The following is a 23,901-nucleotide window of genomic DNA, read 5'->3' on the forward strand; positions in this document are numbered from 1 at the left end:
GGCCTTTGGGATTTTGGAGCAAAGCTCTACCATCATCTGCAGACAACTATTCTCCCTTTGAAAAACAGCTCTTGGCCTGCTATTGGGCCTTAGTGGAAACTGAACGTCTGACAATAGGACACCAAGTCACTATGCGACCTGAATTACCCATCATGAGCTGGGTACTATCAGACCCTGCAAGTCATAAAGTGGGACGTGCACAGCAACAGTCTATTATCAAATGGAAGTGGTATATACGTGATCGGGCCAGAGCAGGTCCTGAAGGCACAAGCAAGTTACATGAAGAAGTTGCTCAAATGCCTATGGTTTCTACTCCTGTTACAATGCCATCTGCTGCCAAGCATGCACCTATAGCCTCATGGGGTGTTCCCTATGATCAACTGACCGAAGAGGAGAAGACTAGAGCCTGGTTTACTGATGGCTCTGCACGTTATGCAGGCACCACCCAGAAGTGGACAGCTGCAGCATTACAACCCCTTTCTGGGACAACCTTGAAAGACACAGGTGAAGGGAAATCTTCACAGTGGGCAGAACTTCGGGCAGTACACATGGTATTACAGTTTGTTTGCAAGAAGAAATGGCCAGATGTACGATTATACACTGACTCATGGGCTGTAGCCAATGGATTGGCTGGATGGTCAGGGACTTGGAAAGATCACAATTGGAAAATTGGTGAGAAAGACATCTGGGGAAGAAGTATGTGGATAGATCTCTCCAAATGGGCAAAGGATGTGAAGATATTTGTGTCCCATGTAAATGCTCACCAAAAGGTGACTTCAGCTGAGGAGGAGTTCAATAATCAAGTGGATAAGATGACCCGTTCTGTGGACAATCAGCCTCTCTCCCCAGCCATCCCTGTCATTGCTCAATGGGCACATGAACAAAGTGGTCATGGTGGTCGAGATGGAGGTTATGCTTGGGCTCAGCAACACGGGCTTCCACTCACCAAAGCTGACCTGGCTACTGCTGCTGCTGATTGCCAGATCTGCCAACAGCAGAAACCAACACTGAGCCCCAGATATGGCACCATTCCTCGAGGTGACCAGCCAGCAACCTGGTGGCAGGTTGACTACATTGGACCACTTCCTTCGTGGAAAGGACAGCGTTTTGTTCTTACTGGAGTAGATACTTATTCTGGTTATGGATTTGCCTTTCCTGCACGTAATGCCTCTGCTAAAACCACCATTCACGGACTGACAGAATGCCTTATCTATCGTCATGGTATTCCACACAGTATTGCTTCTGACCAAGGAACTCACTTCACAGCCAGAGAAGTACGACAGTGGGCCCACGATCATGGAATTCACTGGTCTTACCACATTCCCCATCATCCTGAAGCAGCTGGTCTGATAGAAAGATGGAATGGCCTTTTGAAGACGCAGTTACAGCGCCAATTAGGTGGTAACAGCTTGGAAGGCTGGGGTAGAGTTCTTCAGAAGGCAGTATATGCTTTGAATCAGCGCTCGATATATGGTACAGTTTCACCCATAGCCAGGATTCATGGGTCCAGGAATCAAGGGGTGGAAAAGGGAATAGTTCCACTTACTATCACTCCTTGTGACCCTCTAGGAAAATTTTTGCTTCCTGTCCCCATAACTCTAGGTTCTGCTGGCCTAGAAGTTTTGGCTCCAGAGAGGGGAATGCTCCTACCAGGAGCTACAACAAACATTCCATTGAACTGGAAGCTCAGACTTCCCCCTGGTCATTTTGGGCTTCTAATGCCCTTAAACCAACAGGCTAAAAAAGGAATAACAGTGTTAGGAGGGGTGATAGATCCAGATTACCATGGGGAAATTGGATTACCTCTTCACAATGGTGGTAAGCAAGATTATGTCTGGAGTGTAGGAGATCCCTTAGGGCGTCTCTTAGTACTACCATGTCCTGTGATTAAAGTCAATGGGAAACTACAACAGCCTAATCCAAGCAGGATGACAAAGGATGCAGACCCATCAGGAATGAAGGTATGGGTCAATCCTCCAGGAAAAGAGCCAAGACCTGCTGAGGTGCTGGCTGAAGGAGAAGGAAATACAGAATGGGTAGTAGAGGAAGGTAGTTATAAATACCAATTAAGGCCACGTAACCAGTTGCAGAAACGAGGATTATAAAGTAATATGAATGCCCATTGTAAATTTACAAATGCGTTTGCGATTGTATGAGGAATAGTTATATCATGTTAGGCGTATTTACAAACTTATTATTGTTTCATGTGAACATGAGATATTATTTGTGTCAAGTTGACAAGGGGTGGATTGTAGTGGCTATTTCTGGTTGTCAACTTGACAATATTTGGAATGAACTACAATCCGGAATTGGAAGGCTCACCAGTGACCCTTATCTGGAGGCTTGGAGATCCTTATCTGGATCTTGGTTTGAAGATCTTGAGCCATAGTGGCTATGGATTCCAGAAGATTGAATCTCCGAGTTTAAGGAACACAACTTTAATCTGGGCTACGCCTTTCATCTGGGATTAAAGGTGTGGCGGAACACACCTTTAATCTGGGCTACACCTTCTGCTGGAGACAATATAAGGACATTGGAAGAAGGGAGTCTAGCTCTTGCTCTTGCTCCTTCGCCTGCTTGCTGCGTGAGACTGAGTAACTGCTAGATCCTTGGACTTCCATTCACAGCTGCGACTGAACCATTGTTGGGAATTGGGCTGCCGACTGTAAGTCATCAATAAATTCCTTTACTATTTAGAATTTATCCATAAGTTCTGTGACTCTAGAGAACCCTGACTAATACAGTATGCACTCATTGATAAGTGGATATTAGCCCAGAAGCTCAGAATACCCAAGATATAATTTGCAAAACACGTGAAACTCAAGAAGAAAATACAGAGTGTGGATACTTCGATCCTTCTTAGAAGGGGGAATGAAATACCCATGGAAGGAGTTACAGAGACAAAGTTCTGAGCAAATACTGTAGGAATGACCATCCAGAAACTGCCCCACCTGGGGTTCCCTCCCATAAACAACCACCAAACCCAGATACTATTGTGGATGCCAAGAAGAGCTTGCTGACAGGAGCCTGATATAGCTGTCCCTTTTTGCGGCTCTGCCAGTGCCTGGCAAATACAGAAGTGGATGCTCACAGCCATCCATTGGATAGAGCACAGGATCCCCAATGAAGGACTTAGTGAAAATACCCAAGGAGCTGAAGGGGTTTGCAGCCCCATAAGAGGAACAACAATATGAACTAACCAGTACCCCCAGATCTCCCTGGAACTAAACCAACAATCAAAGAAAACACAGGGTGGGACTCATGGCTCTAGCTGCATATGTAGTAGAGGATGGCTTAATCGGTCATCCATGGGAGGATAGGCCCTTGGTGCTGTGAACATTATATGCCCCAGTATAGGAGAATGCCCAGGAAGCAGGAGTTGGTGGGTTGGGGTGTAGGGGCATGAGGGGAGGGGTTGGGGGATTTTCAGAAGGGAAACTAGGAAAGCGGATAATGTTTGAAATGAAAATAATGAAAATATCTAATAAAAAGTAAGAAAAAACAGCTAATATCCACATATAAGCAAATATATACAATATTTGTCTTTCTGGATCTTTAGTACCTCACTCAGGAGTTTTTCTAGTTCCATTCATTTGCCTGCAAATTTTATGAGGTAATTTTTTCTGATAGCCATATAATACTTCATTGTGTAAATGTAACATATTTTCTTGATCTTTACGTCTACTGAGGCACATCTGGGTCATTTCCAATTTCTGACTATTATGAATAGTGTGGTAAACAACATGGGTGATCAAGTGTCTCCAGCGTAGGATGAAGCATCCTTTAGCAATATCCCCAAGAGTGGTATAGCTGGATCTTGAGGTAGATTGATTATCCATCTTCCCATAGAACCACCACACTAATTTTCATAGTGGCTATACAAATTACCACTCCCAACAGCAAGGTATTGATGCTCCTTTTACTCCACATCCTTGCCAGTAAGACCTGTCACTCACTTGTTTTGTTGATCTTAGCCATTCTGACAGGTATGATATGAAAACTCAATTTAGTTTTGTTTACCAACCCTGATGGATAAGAATGTTTGTCATTTCTTCAAGTGTTTCTCATGTATTTGTGTTTCCTTCATTATACCTCAGTTTTTAAAATTGGTTTGTTTTCTTGATTCGTAGTTTGAGTTCTTTAAGTATTTTGAATATTAGACCTTTATTAGTTTTGTAGTTGGTAAAAATCTTTTCTCATCTTATAGGCCACTTCATCCAAATGGTAGTGCCCACCTTTTAAATTGCATATGGTCCCTTTTATTCATTGTGAATTTTAGTGCCTGTGCTAATGATGTTCTACTAAAATCTCAAATGCCAATGAGCTCAAGGTTATCATGCACTTTCTCTTCTATTACATTTACTATTGTCTGGTTTTATGTTGAGGTCTTGAATCGATTTGGCGTTAAGTTTTATGCAGGGTGATAAGGATGGATCTTTCTAGATCATATAAATGGCCATCCTGTTTGCCCAGGACCATTTGTTGAAGATGCTGCCTTCTTCTAGTATGAATTTCTGGGTTCTTTAACAAATATCATGTGTCCACAGGTGTGTAGATTCCTGTATGAGACTTCAGCTCAAATCCATTGATTCTCATGCTTTCTTTTGTGTCAATACCATGCTGATCTTTTTATTGATATACTTTTACAATGAAATTTGATGTTGAGGCTGATAATAACTCTGTAGTTCTCTTCTTAGTCTTTGAGAAGGTGCTCCCCCACCCACCCCTGTGAGACATTTACCCACCCAAACACCTCAGCCCAAACACCCTGGCATCCCCTTTTTCTGGTACATCAAGTCTGTACAGGATTAGGCACATCCTCTCCCACTGAGGACAGAAAAGGTAGTCCTCTGCTACATATATGCCAGGGGCCACAGTTCAGCCCATGTATGCTGTTTGGTTGGTGGCTTAGTCTTTGAGAGCTCTTAGGTATCTGGGTTAGATGTTACTGTTATTCTTCTTAGGGGTTGTAATCCCTGTCAGTTCCTTTAATCTTTCTCCTAACTCTTCCTTGTGATTGGTTCTGATTTTAGTCCAATGGTAGACTGCATCAGTCTTAGTGAGTTGCTGGTAAGCTGTAAGCATTTTCTGGTGTAATTTTGCATGTTGTTCTATTTTACTCTTTCAACCAAATATACGATTGAGCACAGAGTAAGAGACAAGGTGAGTGACACTGTGAAGCTCTGAAACATGTAAAACTTTGCCAATGACAAATGGGAGGAATAGAAACGTCTAAAATGTGAAAAAAGGTTTCTCCATAGCATGTTCTCTGTGTTAGTAATTCCAAAATTGTAGGCTAGGTTTTTTTATATTTTAGAGTAACTTACAACAACATTTACAAATAGTGATAGTTTTAGGGATTATATTAGGACAAAGTGTTTCTGTTTCTGTTCCTTTCTCTCTTCTATCCCTCCCCCCTCAATTGTTAATTTCCTGTCTTCTTTTCTCTTATCCCCAGATTTCCATTCTTCCTCTATTTCTTTTCTATCCATTCTTCCATTTTACTTCACATTTTCTTCTCTTTATCTTTTAGGTTCTTTTTACAAATGTATATAGCAATATTTAATTGGGAAAAATAAAATTCCTAGACCCTCCATGCTAGCAAGTGAGTATGAAAACTTGAGGGATTATTGTAAGACGTAATGTTACAGTAGAAGCAGCAAAACAAAGTCAGTCATCACACATTGTGTCGCTGGTTATGATTTGATAGTTTTCAATATCTAATAATCTCAACACTACAATATAAGTGAGAAAATGCCTTTGTGATTAGTTAAGCGTGGCAATATCCATGATTTATAAATTATGCAGTTAATTTTAGACAACACAGAAGGGTTTGTTAGACACACATTTAATATCAAGACATAAGATAAACTTAAATATTAAGAATGCAATGTGAAATATTCATATGTATATTTATATAAATATATATATTTGTTCTAAATTTACTTATTTTAATTTAATTTTTAATTAACACTTTAAATGTATTTATTGAATTAAAATGAAATACATAGTTACATTTATTTCTTGTGCAAATGTTCTTTAGGTATTTCTGTGGCATGTGCATGTTATCATACACCAAGTAGAAGTTGATTCTCTTCTTCCTACATGTGAGTCCTGAGAATTAATCTCAGGTGATTATTCTTGGTGTCAAGTTTCTACAACCACAGGACTATCTTGCTGGTCCTCTAAATTATTTCTTGAAGGCTAATTTCTAAGTGGTCATAATGACACAGTTCAACATCTTTTTGTAAATTACGACTGACGTTATATTTAAGTCAAAATGTGTTTTGTAGATACAATATATTTGTCTAAATCATTTAAACCATAGTTTAAGTTGGTGGAATGGGGAAAGCATTCTGAAAAAAATCTATCTTACTTTCCAATGAGTTAAGACTATTGTGCTTACTTATGAGTCTGTTTTCTATGGCAAATAGAAACATCCAGGAATCTTAGAATTACAAATTATGGAGGCATTGCTCTCTTGTAATTACTTCTGAGAATTAGGTGTGAAGTATGCCACTAAATTACCCAGTGAATAAAATCATCTTTGAGAAGGAGCAAGATAATGTTTGCCTTTTATTTTTCTTAATTAAATATTGGCAAATATTGTTTAGAGGTAAAAGAGAAGCAAGTTTGCCTTCAAATGCACAATCACACTAAACTTACCCAGTGACAACATTTAGATAAGTTTTACCCAAAGATATTCTAAAGTTGCCATTGAAACAATCTAGGTTCCCTATTACAGGGAAAAATTATATATTTTTAAAAGTTTCAATAGGAAAAATGTATTTCTTTCCTTTCATAAATTCTCAGCCCCATTGCCACAACTCACATAAAGCATAACTCTTTGCTCATTGCTATATACAGCATAACTGAAATATTATATCAACAAAAAGAAAGATTCCATTCATCAAAGAGGCCTGAGAGTTCTCCGAACAACATGGGCTCTTACCATTGTTCTGAGTTGTTCTCAGAACTAGATAAGATCCTTATTGCTGAAGGCACAACATAGCTTGATTTCATGAAGTAGAAAGTTCAAGCTTGAACATATCTAGCAGCCTCCTGTCTGGCTGCTAGCATGCATAGTGCCAAAATATGCTAAGAAGTTTTATGGTAAAGAAATGTCATGAACCGTTTTAACCAGCTTTGAACTCCATGAACTCATTGTTGAGGCAAGATGTAGCTATATTAGTAGAATGAAATTATGAAAAACTACAGCTAGACATGCAAGGTATATCACTGGTTTGCTATAAAAACAGCAAGTGTTCTTCAGTACTGAGCCACCACTCCCTCATCTTAACTTGAAATTTTAAAATAAGTTTTTTATAAAATACAAAATTATATAAAATATATAGATTCAGATAAGTGTAAAGATGGAGGAGATATCATCAATTACTACATCTACCCTAAGTCACATTTTATAATTAGTAGACTGAGTACATTAGACTCATACCTATCTGTGAGTAAACCCTGCTGCTAAGGTAGAAAGCCCTGAGCTCCTTGCAAAATAGCAGACTCCGTTTGTCAACTGGGCTTCCTCTTCTTTGGGTGATGCCAGACCTACTGTACATCAACTATATGAGGAAAGTCCCAAGATCCTGAACCATGGATTCTTAGAATACCTCCCCATTCTAAAGATGCATGTCAGTAGCCTTACCCTTCAATCAATGCCCTTTGCCCAGGATGGATATTTTCATCCCCTTCCCCCAAACTATATAACCCTTTGTTCCCTCTGAGTAAAGGGTATACATATAAGCCTTCCAGGAATAAAGGTTTAGACAAACTAAAAGTGTCTCTGAGAGCTATTTCAATGAGGATCACCAGAGAAGGCCTTTGCCTAAAAGAACTGTAGCAATAATTGTTGGAGAAGCATCACCCTCTACACACTCATGCAACATTCATTTACAGCCAGCCAGAGATCCTGCCCTTTCCAGACTCTCCTACATCCTTCTAGCCTAGTGTGCAGCAGCATCTGGACACCCTGAGAGGGAAAAAGCAGAGGACATATAAACACATATATATAAACAAGCACTACTTTCTATAATATTTCCATCTAAAAAATATCCATTGGGTTCACCTCTAAAAATGTGGGATCTTTTTTCAGAATAGGACAATATGTATACACTGTACTTATTTCTTTTCTCAAATAGAAAAAATTGCTTGTGAAAGATTTCTGCAACTATGTGTGACTGTTTTAAATCATTTATTGTGCTTTGAAAGGTTATCCAGCAAAAATAATAATATCATATATATATGTATATATATATATATATAATGCAGCTGTGCATGATCTGACACTGATTTAGTTATATATACATGTGCCATCATCTAGCTCTGGGCTTGCTCTTCAGTCCTTGTGGGAGCCTAAGAGCATTCTGCCTCCCCAGGGAAAACATCAGCAGCCACAAACTAACCAGCTTGGAACAAAATAGAAAAACCCATAGCCAAAGTAACTAAAGGGCAGAGAGACAATACTCAAATTAACAGAATCAGAAATGAAAATGGAGACATGGCAATGAACACTGAGGAAATCCAAAGAATAATTAGGTCTTTCTTCAAAATCCTGTACACCACAAAATTGGAAAACCTAAGTGAAATGGAAGATCTTCGAGACACACATCATTTACCAAAGTTAAATCAAGACCACCTAAACCATCTGAATAGTACTATAATCCCTAAGGAAATAAAAGAGTCATAAAAAGTCTCCTAATTAAAGAAATTCTAGGTCCAGGTGGTTTTAGTGAAGAATTATACAAGACTTTCAAAGAAGAGCTAATATCAATACTCCTCAAATTATTGCACAAAATAGGAACACAGGGAACAATACCAAGTTCACTCTATAACACCAAAGGCACCCTGATATCTCTAAACCATGCAAAGGCTCAAAAAAGAAAAAGAATTTCAGATCTATGTCCCTTATGAACATTGGTGCAAAAATAGTCATTAAAATACTCTCAAACTGAATCCAGGAACACATCAAAGACATCATCCACCAAGATCAAGTATGAGTCATCTCAGGGGTGCAGGGGTAGACTGACATATGGAAATCTGTCCACATGATCTACTATATAATTGGACTGAAAGGAAAAAACACATTATCATTTCATTGGATATAGAAAAAATCATATGATATAGCAAACATGATCATCCCTTCATTATAAAAGACTTGGAGAGATCAAGGTGACAAAGGGCCATAACTAAATATAAGAAAGGCCATACAGATCAAGCCAATAACCATCATCAAATTAAATGGAGGGAAGCTTAAGGCATTCTCACTAAAATCAGGGATAGGACATGGCTTCCCACTCTCCCCATCTCTTCAATATAGTACTTGAAGTTCTAGCTAGAGCAATGAGATAACTAAAGGAGATAAAAGAGATGCAAATTAGAAAGGAAGAAGTCAAAGTATCCCTATTCACAATGATACGATAGTGTGCATAAGTTACCCCAAAAAGTCTACTAGAAAATACGTATAGCAAGTCAACATGTTCAGGAAAGTAGTTGGACAAATATTAACTCAAAGAAACCAGTAACCTTCCTGTACACATTTGAAAATCTCTCTCTCTCTCTCTCTCTCTCTCTCTCTCTCTCTCTCTCTCTCTCTCCCTCTCTCCCTCTCTCCCTCTCTCCCTCTCTCCCTCTCTCTCTCTCACACATTTTTATATGAAACATGGGGTCAAGGAGACCAGATTAGCCCCAAACTCAAAGATCCATTTGCATCTGTCTCCTGAGTTCTGGAATTAAACTTTTTGCCACCATGCCTGGTCTCATTTTTCTTACTAGGTCATTCAACAGTTCTCATGGAAATATTTCTAGGCTTGAGAATTACCAAAACCTTTTAAGATTGAATAAGAAAAACTCCATTCTATCTGCTCATTCTTTCTAAATAGATATAGAAGATGAAGCAACACCTTCTAGGCCCTTTCTGACTATACATTATGCTAGATCCTTATCCAGCATTTAGTTTGAACTGCTTTAATTATATAAACCCATATAGTGGATAAGTGTTAATAAAGTTCAATTTAAATGATCATAAATAAAATTCTGTATCTTTTTTTCTGTATCATTATATTTAATTAGATTCCTGAGTACAGGCAGTAACTGTAAAGTTTCGGTTTAATAAATTAATCACAGAAGCGTATAAGTCAATTATGTTCTGATCTACAAGAAAGATATATATTGACATTAACCAGCTTTGAAAACAGATTGGAAATTTTACATATAGCCTAAGAGGAGGAAGCTCAAGTTCTCTTTGTCAGTGTTTTAGATGTGGACCTTTACATAGGTATGCTTCTTGGTTAGGAGCTCACAGACTCGTTTTCCCCCAATTTAAGGCATATGGTAACATATGTAATAAGAGCATCAATAACTTTTCCATAAAGATCTCAATTTATTCTCTCTCTCTCTCTCTCTCTCTCTCTCTCATTTTACAAGCACCTACATGACAAGCACAAAAGAGTTGATTTACTCTATCACCAAATAGAAGCCTTTGAACTAACCTTATACAGTAGTGGTAATTTTCCTAATTTCAGGAGTGCAATTTGATTTGTAGTATTTTTCAACTTTGTAATCCGTTTTAAATCATCCATAGTTCCATAACTCACATCGATGACATCACCCTGAAAAAGGAGAAAATAGAAGGAAAAATAAAGTCTTACAGTAAATGTAATGGCAGTCACCCAATTGTTTGCAGTGACTCAAATCCTTGAATGCAACTTAAATGTATTTCTCATTCTGTCCTAATTTTTACCTTCTAATAATAGATTACAATGATGCCTCTGATCACAAGGATAAAACTTAGTCACTGCTTGTCTTAGGTTTCTTTCAATTCTGCACAAAACATCATGACCAAAAAAGCAATTTGGGGAGGAAAAGGTTTATTCAGCTTATACTTCCACATTGCTGCTCATCACAAAAGAAAGTTAGAACAGGAACTCACACAGGGCAGGAACCTGGAGGCAGGAGCTGATGCAGAAGCGATGGAGGAATGCTGCTTACTGGCTTACTTCCCCTTGATGCTCGGCTTGCTTTAAGACTACTAGCCCAAGGATAGCACCACACTCAGTGGACTAGGCCCTTCCCCCTTGTTAACTAATTGAGAAAATGCCTTCCAGCTGGATGTCATGGAGGCACTACCTCAAGGGAGGCTCCTTCAAGTTGCTCACATGACCAGATATCAATGCTGCTCATTTGTTATGTCTCTCCACCAGGTACTGTATGGATGTGGAGAAAGAGGAACACTCCTCCATTGTTGGTGGGATTGCAAGCTTGTACAACCACTCTGGAAATCAGTCTGGTGGTTCCTCAGAAAATTGGACATAGTACTACCGGAGGATCCCGCAATACCTCTTCTGGGCATATATCCAGAAGATGTCCCAATCGGTAAGAAGGACACATGCTCCACTATGTTCATAGCAGCCTTATTTATAATAGCCAGAAGCTGGAAAGAACCCAGATGCCCCTCAACAGAGGAATGGATACAAAAAATGTGGTACATTTACACAATGGAGTACTACTCAGCTATTAAAAAGAATGAATTTATGAAATTCCTAGGCAAATGGATGGACCTGGAGGGCATCATCCTGAGTGAGGTAACACAATCACAAAAGAACTCACACAATATATACTCACTGATAAGTGGATATTAGCTCAGAAACTTAGTATACCCGAGATATAAGATACAATTTGCAAAACACATGAAATTCAAGAAGAAAGAAGACCAAAGTGTGGACACTTTGCCCCTTCTTAGAATTGGAAACAATCAGCCATGGAAGGAGTTACAGAGACAAAGTTTGGAGCTGAGACAAAAGGATGGACCATCTAGAGACTGCCATATCCAGGGATCCATCCCATAATTAGCCTCCAAACGATGACACCATTGCATACACTAGCAACTGTTGGCTGAAAGGACCCTGATATAGCTGTCTCTTCTGAGACTAGGCCGGGGCCTAGCAAACAGGTAAGTGGATGCTCACACTCAACTATTAGATGGAGCACAGGGCCCCCAATGGAGGAGCTAGAGTATCCAAGGAGCTAAAGAGATCTGCAACCCTATAGGTGCAACAACATTATGAACTAAGCAGTATCCCGGAGCTCTTGACTCTAGCTGCATATGTATCAAAAGATGGCCTAGTCGGCCATCACTGGAAAGAGAGGCCCATTGGACAAGCAAACTTTATATGCCCCAGTACAGGTGAATGCCAGGGCCAAAAAATGGGAATGGGTGGGTAGGGAAGTTGGGGGGAGGGTATGGGGGACTTTTGGGATAGCATTCTAAATGTAATTGAGAAAAATATGTAATAATAAAAAATATTTAAAAAAAAAGAAAATATAGCATCAAAAAACTGTGCCACAATTCCACCATACCCTTTTCCTATAACATTCTCTCTTAAAAGCCCCCTCCTTTTCTCAAATAAAACATTTATGATTATATGACACCTCTGACAGTAGTCTGGATTCCTGCTACTTCTTTCCTTCTTGCAAAATTCTGAACTGCAGGACCCATCAAAGACATTCCTGGCAGGCAAGGCAATTCCTTCCAGCTCTGCTTTCTTTAATGTTTGTTATTAAAATAATGGTTGCAGGTTCTAATGATTACATAATAAAAAATATATTCTTTCAAAATTCAAATTTAAAAAAATCATAGTTCCCCATAGTCAGGATGATGAAAATGGTGAGAGGAAGAAGACAGTGCAGTGGGGATTGGGATTCTAACCAAAGCTAAGCTATCAGGCAGGACATAAACATTGTCCTTACATAATCTCGTTGAGCAGAGGAATTTGTTTTAAAAAAAAAAACTCTTACGTATTATAAGCAGTCAAGAAGCATTGGATGCATGCCAATTCCCAGATCCATAGTCCATAGAACAAAATCTTTGATCCAAGCCAGGCAAAGGTGCAACTGACAGTGGGCAACTCTTCTTATCATACTTAATGCTGTAAACATAGTCTCCCATCCTCAAGGCTACAAGTCCATTTAATCCTCTAAATAAGTCTAGATTCAGACAAGCTGATGAATAACATTTACCATGACTTTTAGCTCTCACATTATCAACATCTTCAAAACTTTACTAATACACCAAGGCCCATATCAAACCTTACCTAATATAAATTGTATTTTACCTTTGTAGAATTATAAAACTTCACTAGTTTATTTCCAAATAATGTGTGTCTGCATCTGTTAAGGACTGCTCTTTCCTGTGCCTGTAGTGTTTGCATATGTGTGTATTATATTAGTGTGTTAGAGTCCATGTGTGTGTGAAAATTTATGTTCATATGTGTGTGTGTGCATAGTTTATATTTCTATGACTATAAAATGTTCTGTTGAACAGTGCACCGAACATTTTTTCTCCAATTACTCAACATACATTGTTAGTTCCTGAGCATTGTATTTAAATAATTATGCAATATCTGAGAAAGTAAGTTATATTTTCAAGTGTATTTGACAGGGAATGTAATTGTTAAAACCCTTCTGTCAGAATTGTTTTTAATATAATTTTCTTAATAAAATATGATAAAATCAATTCCTTAATATAATTTTTAGTTTACAGATATTATAACTATATGAATAACTGTTGATCTATAATCTTAAGAGTATGATTAAATAAATGATCACATAATATTAATAGTTACACTAAAAAAGGAAATTCATATTTTTCATTTTAAATTAGTATGCTACACGCTATTTGAGCTTCAATGGCAGCATTTGAAAATAGGCTACTACTCTCTTGGTCATATTAATGAATGTATTTGTCATATTTCGAAATGGTTGAGGGAAAACTTCACAGTTTTGGGGGGGGATAAAAGCTCACGGTGGCTTTTTGTTCATATATATAGATATGATATATCTCTATTCATCTGTATCAATCTATCTATCTATCTATCTATCTATCTGTCTGTCTGTCTGTCTGTCTGTCAGTCCGTCCATCCGTCTGTCCGTCTGTCTGTCTGTCTGCCTGTCTGTCTATCACAATTGCAACAATGCCAATCATGAAAAATACAACATTATTAAATAGTCTATGGAAAGTTCAATCACATCATGTTAAATAGAACCCATCAGATTGAAGATTTTGGCATATAAGAGATTTTTCTCTTCACAGCAGTTTCTCAGTACAGATAAAACTATACAAATAAGTTTTAGCTAATGTGTATTGTGGATATATTCTAAATACCAATAATTACAGTAGCCTCAGTTTTTTGATGATTTGGTTGGTTGATAAATATATCTATTATCTTTGGAAGATGTTCTTTCTGAAAATCTTTCCTACTTACCTAGACGAAAAATGAAAACCATACACCATCCAAAATTATTGAAATATATTGATGCTTAAATCAATATATAATGATATGCTAAACTTCCAAACCATTTCATTCCATGTGTGTTTATTGCCATACTTATTCTCTTCTCACTGTTTTTATCCTATCATGCTAGAAAATCGTGGAGTAGACCACCAGAAACACAGTCTTCAGTTTATGTCCCAAACTGGAGATGAAGTCAAGTCTTATATTTAAGTTTGAAGGAGGAAAAAAAGTTAAAGAAACAACAACGAAAAGGCAACACTCTATATTAGTGCACATTAAAATAAAATCATTTTACTAGGTTGAGATCAAGTTGTTCCACACAGAAATAACCGAGGATTCCAGTAAAATATTTAAGTAGAAGGAATGAGTAATGAGATATTAGCTAAGCTTGGAATTGAAATATGGTGAAATGACACCATCTACAGAAGGTTGGTCTCCATGGTCTTTAACAGAATATTCTGAAACCGAAGTATTTGTTAAAGAGAAGTCTTAGAAACATGGAAGTAAGTCTTCTTGTGTAATGAGTATTATAAAATTTTAAGGTAATTAAATAATTTTGAAATGATATTGTGCTATCAAACACTTGCTAAACGTATTCTAATTTTATTGTGAAAAAAGATTTCCTTAAAATGTTATTGCTTCAGAGCTGTTAATCAAACATGCTTTGGAACAACAACAATCCAAAATAATATTTGATAAATCCACGTGCCAGACACACAGTATAGATACACATCTCAGATAGCAATCCAATATTGGTACCACATCATGCATAAAGACACTAAGGCCTAGAAAAAGGAAAACATCTGTTTAAATTTTATCACTCAGATTTGGAGCAGCACAGATCCTCTGTAGTCATCTCCTGGAAGTCATTTCATCAAGAAAAATGTTTTAACAAAGGATCCCACTGGTTGAAGAAAAGTTCATGGTGCTGACAGTCAGTCTGCTTAAAATTACATTTTTCTAGGGCATAAGAGATAGTGTTTGATGGAGCCGAGGGAATTATGTACCCTGGGCAAGTGCTCTACTACTAGAGTGTAGGCACACACACACACACACACACACACACACACACACACACACACACACAAAGAGATAGTGTTTGATGTATACTCTTGAAGCCTCGAGTTCAGGTCCCTAGTGAACATCCAAAAAGTTTAGCTTATAACCACAGTCCTGAGGACAAATAAGATAATCCCTGCAACATTTTGACACAAAGGGTTGTGGATAGATGAGCTCTAGAAACAGTGAGAGACTCTGCATCCAAAACAATATGACAGGTGTTCAAAGACAACTAACATCAGTCTGTGTCCTCCACACATCTGTAAGGACAAGAGCACTCCTCCCAAACAGACATTTATGACATATACAACACTTTGCTATCCCTACCCTACGACACAAAGTAAAATTATTTGCAGATTTGTTTCGTTCTGTATGAGAACTATCAAACAAGAATCTCTGATAATCATTATGTCTTGGTGAGTTCTATTGGCATCCCACACTTCTACTGACTCAGCAGCCTAAATAATAAGAATTTACTTTTTTGCAAGTTCTGTAGGCTGAGAATAAAATACCAAAATGCCTGTAAAATCAGGTTCTATTGATTGATTGCCTTTTGGCTTGATTCTCTAATTGAGGGGGGTTGGGGAAGGAGGAGAGAGAGAGAGAGAGAGAGAGAGAGAGAGAGAGAGAGAGAGAGAGAGAGAGAGACTGAGAGGGAGAGAAGAAGGGAGAGAGAGATAGCACATTCTTGCTCTCATAAAACCTTTAAATCCCTCCCACAAGAGCACTTAGTTACATAAAACCAGCTCCCACCAACAGGACTACTTTAATCCTGATATTCTTTCAGAAACTATATCCAAAACCAGTCATATTGAAGAACTGGGCTTAACCTATCAATGTTCTGTTCAAAGCAGACAACCTAAACCGCAGCAGAGCCCAAGAAAACATTTCCTATGATTCTGAAGGGCTCCTTCTCTTAAGATGTACGCACTTGGAAGAATAATTAGACCTTAAGCAGACACACAAAAGGGGAACAGAAAGATTGTAAGAGCCAGAGATCCTTGGTTCATAATGCCAGATAGTGTCTTCTAGTGGTGCTGCACTTCTAGTAGACAGTGGTGCTGTGCACATGAAATCTTAACTCTATACAATCATACCAGTCAACCTGGTAATGTCATATGGGAAATGACTCAGGGTCCTACTCTTAGACAAAGAAATAAAGGTAATCAATGATTTCTGAGAGAGGGAGAACCAGTTTTCTGAGATGGATGTTCTTTTGATCATCTAACAAAGATAACCTCTAACATGAACATTATCTAAACCCAAGTAGCCAGCCCTAAATACATGTACACATGAGCAGCGCTTAATGAACCCAGAACACAATAGGCTATGTGTATGTGTGTGTGTGTGCATATGTGTGTTTCTGTTAAGATAATAGTAATTATAGAAGAGAATGTCACAGACTTGAGAGGGAGTTGGGAGAACATTGTAAGAGGTGAGGGAAGAAGGAAGGCTTGAATGGATGTAAACATAATATTCATGAATGATGAAAAATAATTTACAAATATGAAGCAAACTAGCTTCTAAAATGTTTTTAATTTACTGAAGAAGCACTTTATTTTTAAACATTTCATATTTTATTTTATTTTATTACCTTGAAGATGATAATTATGATATATATGCATACTTGTGTTCACATGTGTATGTGTGTATGAGCATAGGCACATATTTGTTAGTAAGAACACGCAGAGTTCATAGGACAACTTACTACAGGCATTGGTTTACTCTTCCCACTAGTGCGAATTCTACGGATTGAATTGGGATGTCAGGCTTCATGAGCCTTTACACTCTGAGCACTCAAACATTTCCAGAGATCTAGGTAATATTAAGGAATGTAATCTACTTGAAATGGAAGGGAGGGAAAAGTATCATGATATGGTGATTTAAAAAATAAAATATAATGAATTACATAGAACAAATACAAATTTTAAATGAATACATTTTCTGCAAACAAATCAAATATAGAGCTAAAAGTATTTTCAGCCAAATATTTAAATAGATGTGAGGCAAGATGTGAAGTATCTGTTATAGTAATTTTTTGACCTTGATACTCCAGTATATTGTGATGGAACTTTTATAGATTATTTAAATGGATATTGTAATGTTTACTAAATATTCTTTGCAGATGATTACTAAAGTGTTAGGATGAAGTTCAGGTACCTATTTTATTAATTAAAAACAAGAACATTAGATGAACAAAGATACTTAAAATACTCTACATCAAATATTAATTATACAGCTCACATATGCACAAAACAAATGTATATCAGGAGTACTATTTCCAAATAAGATGGTTAATTTTATAATTTCTATTCAGCTTTATTCTCTTAGTCAATAATCACAGCATTTAGAAACACTGAGTCTCAATCAAAGTTAGAATTATCCCAAAGATAATTGGTATAGAAATTTAAAATTCTGTTTGATAGACTTAATTAAGCCAGATGGCTATAATATAATCTATTAAAAATGACAGACCTATATAGTTTATTAAAAAAGAAGTTGAACTTCGGATAGATTCTCATTCGTGTTCATATAAGTACCACACAATGGGATAATATAGACTTTTAATGAAATATATACTTTGTGATACATACATGTGTTAATAAGGATAACCAGGAGTTTATAAATTATATAGTGGCCAGGATCATCGTCTTGTTTTCAGAACACAGTACAGGGAGGCAAGCAAAGAGAAAATGAATAAATGGTGTGTGTGTGTGTGTGTGTGTGTGTGTGTGTGTGTGTGTGTGTGTGTGTGACAAGAATAGAACATGGTAGAAAACAGGGATCATACCTCACAGAGAGAAGAGACATTTGTATTTCTACAGTTGAATGAAGTGAGAAGAGTCCTAATGAGGAGAATCGAAATGAAAAATTAATCATCAAATGAACCTGTGCTCTGGTATAAAAAAAAATTTATTGTTGCCCTAAAAGCTATATCTTCTGAAAGCATCCTGTGTGGCCACACTCCCCTAAACACAAACAAGGTATAGTTGTTATCTTCTCACATCTTGGTAAGACTCAAAAAGACATTACTGTCATCATCTTCATTTTTATACACAAGATATTAAAGCATAGAATTAAAGACAGTGTGAGACTGGGCAAAGACAAAAACCTCTACTCCTGTATTTGATCCAACTAAGTAAAAGTTGGAAATTTGAATTTTACATTTTTCTTTATGTCTCTCAACATAGTTGGCATAACTTTTTCATGACATCTCAAAAATGAGATACTATCAGGAACAAAGGGTTCTGTTAAGATGACAAGCTCATCTAGAACACACACACACACACACACACACACACACACACACACACACCATAACTGAGTATCTAAAACCAGAAAAGCTGGAAAACCAATGAAATAACAAAAGTAATCAAATAAGAGACGTGTCCATGTCTTCCAGTTAATGTTAGCTCTTAATTTTAAGAATGCAGAGCAAGCAAGGTCTCTGGGGATACCTGCTAAGGAGTTATCCTGATACCATTAATTGATATGGGAAGATCCATTCCCTCTTGATGGGAATCCTGGACTCTATAGAATTAAGACAACAAGCTGAGCATCAGAATACATGCATTTATCCCTTCCTGCTCCCTGTTTATGGATTCTGTATAACCAGCTGATACAGGATCCTAGTGCTTTGACAGCCCCTATGACATATAACAGGAGAAGATAGGAGCTAGGTCATTTATGGAATTTTAAAGAAGGGAATACCAAATACAATTATATTTTTACTATCTATCTATCTATCTATCTATCTATCTATCTATCTATCTATCTACTCATAATTTCAGATTTCATTCCCCTCTGAGTCTACCCTCTGTCTGTTCCACATCCCATACCTCCCCACCGTCCCGATCCCTGTCTCCATGAGTATATCCCCACCCCCCAGCCCTTACCCACCAGACTTCTAAACTCCCTGGTGCCTCCAATCTCTTGAGGGTTAGGTGCATCTTCTCTGACTAATCCCAGACCTGGCTTTCCTCCAGTGTATGTGTGTTGGGGTCTCATATCAGCTGCTGTATGCTACCTGGCTGGTGGTCCAGTGTTTGAGAGATCTCAGGGATCCAGATTAATTGAGACTGCTGGTCCTCCAAAAAATTATATATTTCCAGTTTGTATTGTAGTTTCTGAAGATGCATATGCAATTAATTTACAAAACATTAATTTAATGGTGTTTAAGTATTGCTTCTATAGTATCAGCATTTTTATTGGGTAGTTTACTATGCATATCAGGATCTAAATATGCCATTATTATTACTGAGATCCTTGTGCAGTGAGTGGCATGAGAAAGCCCTTGAGAATGTATTGGCAAATAGCAAGTATGTTCCTTTATATAAGTGAGAGCCAGTGCCTAAATTCTAGATAAGTCACTCCTTTAGTAGCACACTAGAATATAATGAATAACAAATTAATAACCATAAAGTGCTCTATTTAATTAATGATGTTCAGATAATTAAAGTAAAGATATTGGAAGTGTTGAAATTCATTCAGAAGGGCTTTTCTGAAAGTCCATGCAAGAGACATGCCATGGTTTTTCATATAAAAGCAACTAGATCAATTTGAAGTGATGGGAAGCAAAGCCCTGGGATTTGTCACCAACTCTCTAATTCTGAAAATATTGATGTTTTAAACCATACTGGTACAAGTTAGTTATTACTGTAACCTATTTATTACACTTAAACATTTATACTTTCAAACATTAAGATAGGGTTGAAATTTCTGAAAAAAATCAGACTTATCTTTGTAAGTCATATTCTTTAAATCAAAGTAAATCTTAAAAAAATAGTCATCAAATTGTATGATAGTAATAGTCATTTAATAGCATTATAAATAGGTCTGGCCATTTTGACTCCTGCCTTTAATCCCCACATTCAGTAGGTCAAGGAAAGCTGATAAAGTCACCTAGGGTTACAGAGAGAGACCATGTCTCCCACCCCCCAATCTTTAGAAATAAACATAGTCAAATGTGTATATTTTAACATTTTGATATTAAAGACCCCATATGTATTGTGATGTGATCACAAACAGTTCAATTGTTACTTTCCTTCACATTTCACTGGAGAAGTGAGCAGATCTTTAGAAACCAGGAACAGAAAGTCATATTTGGAGAATTGGTTGCTTGTAGATAATTTTTATTAGTAACAGCTGCATGTAGCTGTTTTCACATTCATTTATCTTAGTCTGCTACATGATTACCAAAACATGGAATCCACAAAGAAAAATAAATAAGAAAAGTAAAGTGGTAGAACATTATTACCAGTACAGAACTGTTCTGCGTTCCAGTGATATGGCGGTCAGGTGAAAGCACACGAGATTTAAATAATTTACTCTAACCTTGTTTCCCCAGATTTTTGCTGTTTTTATGTATAACAAAAATCAATTAGAGCCAAGTGCCTGGAGCTCTGTCTTTTTTCATTTCCAAATCTGAGAGATTGCAAATTATAGAAAACATTTTAAAATTACTGATGTGTTTTTTATTTTCTTTATTACTTTCTAGCAAAGTATTTGACATAGTGTTCAGAGACACGTGCTAAATTACTCTGTTGTGCAAGTCACACATAAAAACAAGCCACAGTCATCAGATCCAGCTGTCATGGTGGACCGCTCAATATTCAAAAGATAAAACATCTCACTCCTTGAGCCTTCAAGTTTTTTCCTTTAATAATTATTAATATTTGTCATGATAAACAGGTTTGACGATTATGTCAACACAGCATGATTAATATACTTATTTTGAATTTTTAAATTCTTTAAATAAAGTTTAGATATATTCCTAACTTCTTCATTTAAGTGTGCCTACATTCTGCCAAATACCAACAATTGACAATGTTACTTGAATATTTTCCTGTATCAGGCAGTTTATATATATATATATATATATATATATATATATATATATATACACATATATGTGTGTGTGTGTGTGTGTGTGTGTGTGTGTATTATACAGTTATAATCCTAATATATATTTTTGCTCCTGACATGGACAAGATCAATAAGGAATAGGAGACTCAATGATTCCTAATTTGTGCAGCTGATAGGGTATACTTTTCTGCTTCCTCTAGAGCAGGTAGTAATAAGTATATCAATAACAACATATCTCATATAAAATTAAAGTGTTGTTGAAGACAAGCTTCATCGTAAAATCTTATTATATGGATTGTCTCCTGAGCAAAAATTAAAACTTTACAAAAGGAAATCAAAACTCATTCCTAAAATATTTGGATCTTTGAACAAATCCCCTGTCTCAAAAGCAGAATGTGTAAGAACCAAAATAATGCATTACATTTTGTCTGAGTCAGCCTAGTTTCAATGAAGACACAAAAATGTTTGCACAGGAATTAGCTAAAAGCCATATTTTCTGTACACAAAATTAATTACACATGGCAAGATCTCCTGACCAATGTCTCTATTACTGTGATGTTACTATTGTTGCTATTTTTATTTTATTAAAACATAAATGTCTTTTTATTCCCTGATGTTAAACATATGCGTGCTAAATTATTTATATATCCATTTTAATGTGTATTTTACATCTGACAAGGCAACTCTCTTTAGGACCATTTGACTGACCCACCTGTCATTATTATGGGGTAACAATGTCACCTTTCTAGTGTACTATGAATTACAAAGGATTTGCAAAACACACCATCCATCATGCTGGCACTAAGTGGGTTTTCAGAGTAGATAGGAGATATCACAAGTGCTCTTTAGACGGTTACCAGAAAGCACAAATTGGAAGCTTATACAAAACAGTCCTATGATGAATGGATATGACAGCTCTTCAAAGTAAAGGAGAACTCCTCCTCTGCAAATAACCTTGTCAAAAGCGAAAGTTGTGGAGAGCTTCGCTGGCCGTCAAAATAGAATAACTTAAAAACTTGTTAATGGCTCTGCCTCATAGAAATTCATGAGCACAGAATGTATTGAAAAATCAGAAAGGAGTTACATCTGAATTAGCAGCAGCATCTACTCAGGATTGATATTAATTGCTCAGAGAAGCACAAACTCACCATTTCCCTACTAGTTAATGTCTGTGAGTGTCAGTGTAATAGCGACCCTTCAACACACTGATGCAGCATGTATGCACATGTTTTGTATAACATACAATGGTCAACTAGAACAGTTTCAGTTTTGAATATCTTAATCACACCATTTGAATTTTAAAAATATCAAGTCACTGGTACATTGTTTCCTCATGTATCTACTTACACACTCTGTAAAACATTTATATTTTAGAATTAAAATACCTATTCAAGTGTCTTCACCCAAGTCACAAGATTAACATTCTTTTCAAATTAAGGTCTTGAAACCAAGGTTGTGTGTGTGTGTGTGTGTGTGTGTGTGTGTGTGTGTAACTTCATTTAGGCCTTCAAAAATTCCTTCAGTTGAAGTTACATTTCAAAGGAGTACATTTCCATATCTGATTCCATCTCCAAATTCTCCTTTTTAATTATTGGTTTATTTTTATTTGTAAAAACTTCTTTACCAGAATTAGGGGCTTAAATAACTTTTAAAATGGTAAATTGGTCAGAAGTAATATTCACAGACTTTGGTGAAACTGAACAAATGCTTGGGAAAACAGTTTATTATATGAAATAAAATGTCTAACATATAATACTGATAAGATAAATATGTAAAAATTCTGTGATGTCTGAATTCAGGTTAACAGAATTTATATCTAATGTTTTTCCAGTCTTCCCGGAGAGCCAGATTAAGGTAATGGGACTTTTAAATTTCCCCATGATCAGGAAAACATCAGTGTTTGTCAAGAGAAATTGAAAAACAATTAGGTAAGAGTTAGTCAAAAGACTTGCTAATCTTGTTTTGTTGTTCTGCTTGGGTTAGGGTTTCTCTTTTCCTTTTTAAATTTTTTTGGGGGGTCAGGGTGGGTTATATGAATTATTTGAGTGTACTTGAGCCAAACAGAACAATAGTGAGGACAGAGAAACAAGGTGGTATGTGAGGGCTTGGAGTGTAAGATGGTTCACATTGTGTTAAACTCATGGCTTCTGAGCCAAGACAACAGTGTTGACTCCTTCCCTATATTTTCATTGATATAAAATGTATTGCTGTTATTGCCAGAAAACTTATGTATTTTCAAATCAAGTTTTGAGTTTTAGGATAAAAATATTACACATACACACACACACACACACACACACACACACACAGTCACACAAACACGCACACAATTAAATTTAATTAGTAGTAGAAACTCACCGACATAGGATAGAAGCCTGATTAACATCTAGTACACATGCATTCACCACAAACCTCAGGAACCCCCCCCCCCCCAAAATAAAAGTATGTTGCAAAATTACAAACACTGGTTCTTCTATTTTCTTAAGTAATTTTATATAGTACCTTTAAACTGTTTAAATACTAAATATTCCATGTTTTGCTTCTAGCTACTTATAAAGATTTTACGTAAAGATACTTAAACAGTAAATTACAGCACTATTCCATCAGTGTTCAGTAACGCAATGCACAATTTAGAAAGAGGATTAAGCATGTCTGATAAAATTAAACTTTAAATTGA

The 23,901-nt window shown here is 36.7% G+C and overlaps 1 protein-coding gene across 3 annotated transcripts in view; it reads right to left on the reverse strand.

The window, feature by feature from the left end:
* Positions 1-23,901, reverse strand: part of Naaladl2 (N-acetylated alpha-linked acidic dipeptidase-like 2) — a 1,346,047-nt gene that overhangs the window by 604,748 nt on the left and 717,398 nt on the right. For 2 of the 3 annotated variants that reach the window (XM_017319681.2, NM_001326288.1), the window contains one exon: positions 10,500-10,619. In XM_017319681.2, the coding sequence (XP_017175170.1) occupies positions 10,500-10,619 (120 nt within the window). Of the gene's footprint in view, positions 1-10,499; positions 10,620-23,901 lie in introns of those variants that run through there. The other variant, XM_017319682.1, reaches the window with a different exon arrangement.

Source organism: Mus musculus, chromosome 3, assembly GCF_000001635.26.
Source record: "Mus musculus strain C57BL/6J chromosome 3, GRCm38.p6 C57BL/6J".
Lineage (NCBI taxonomy): Eukaryota > Metazoa > Chordata > Mammalia > Rodentia > Muridae > Mus > Mus musculus.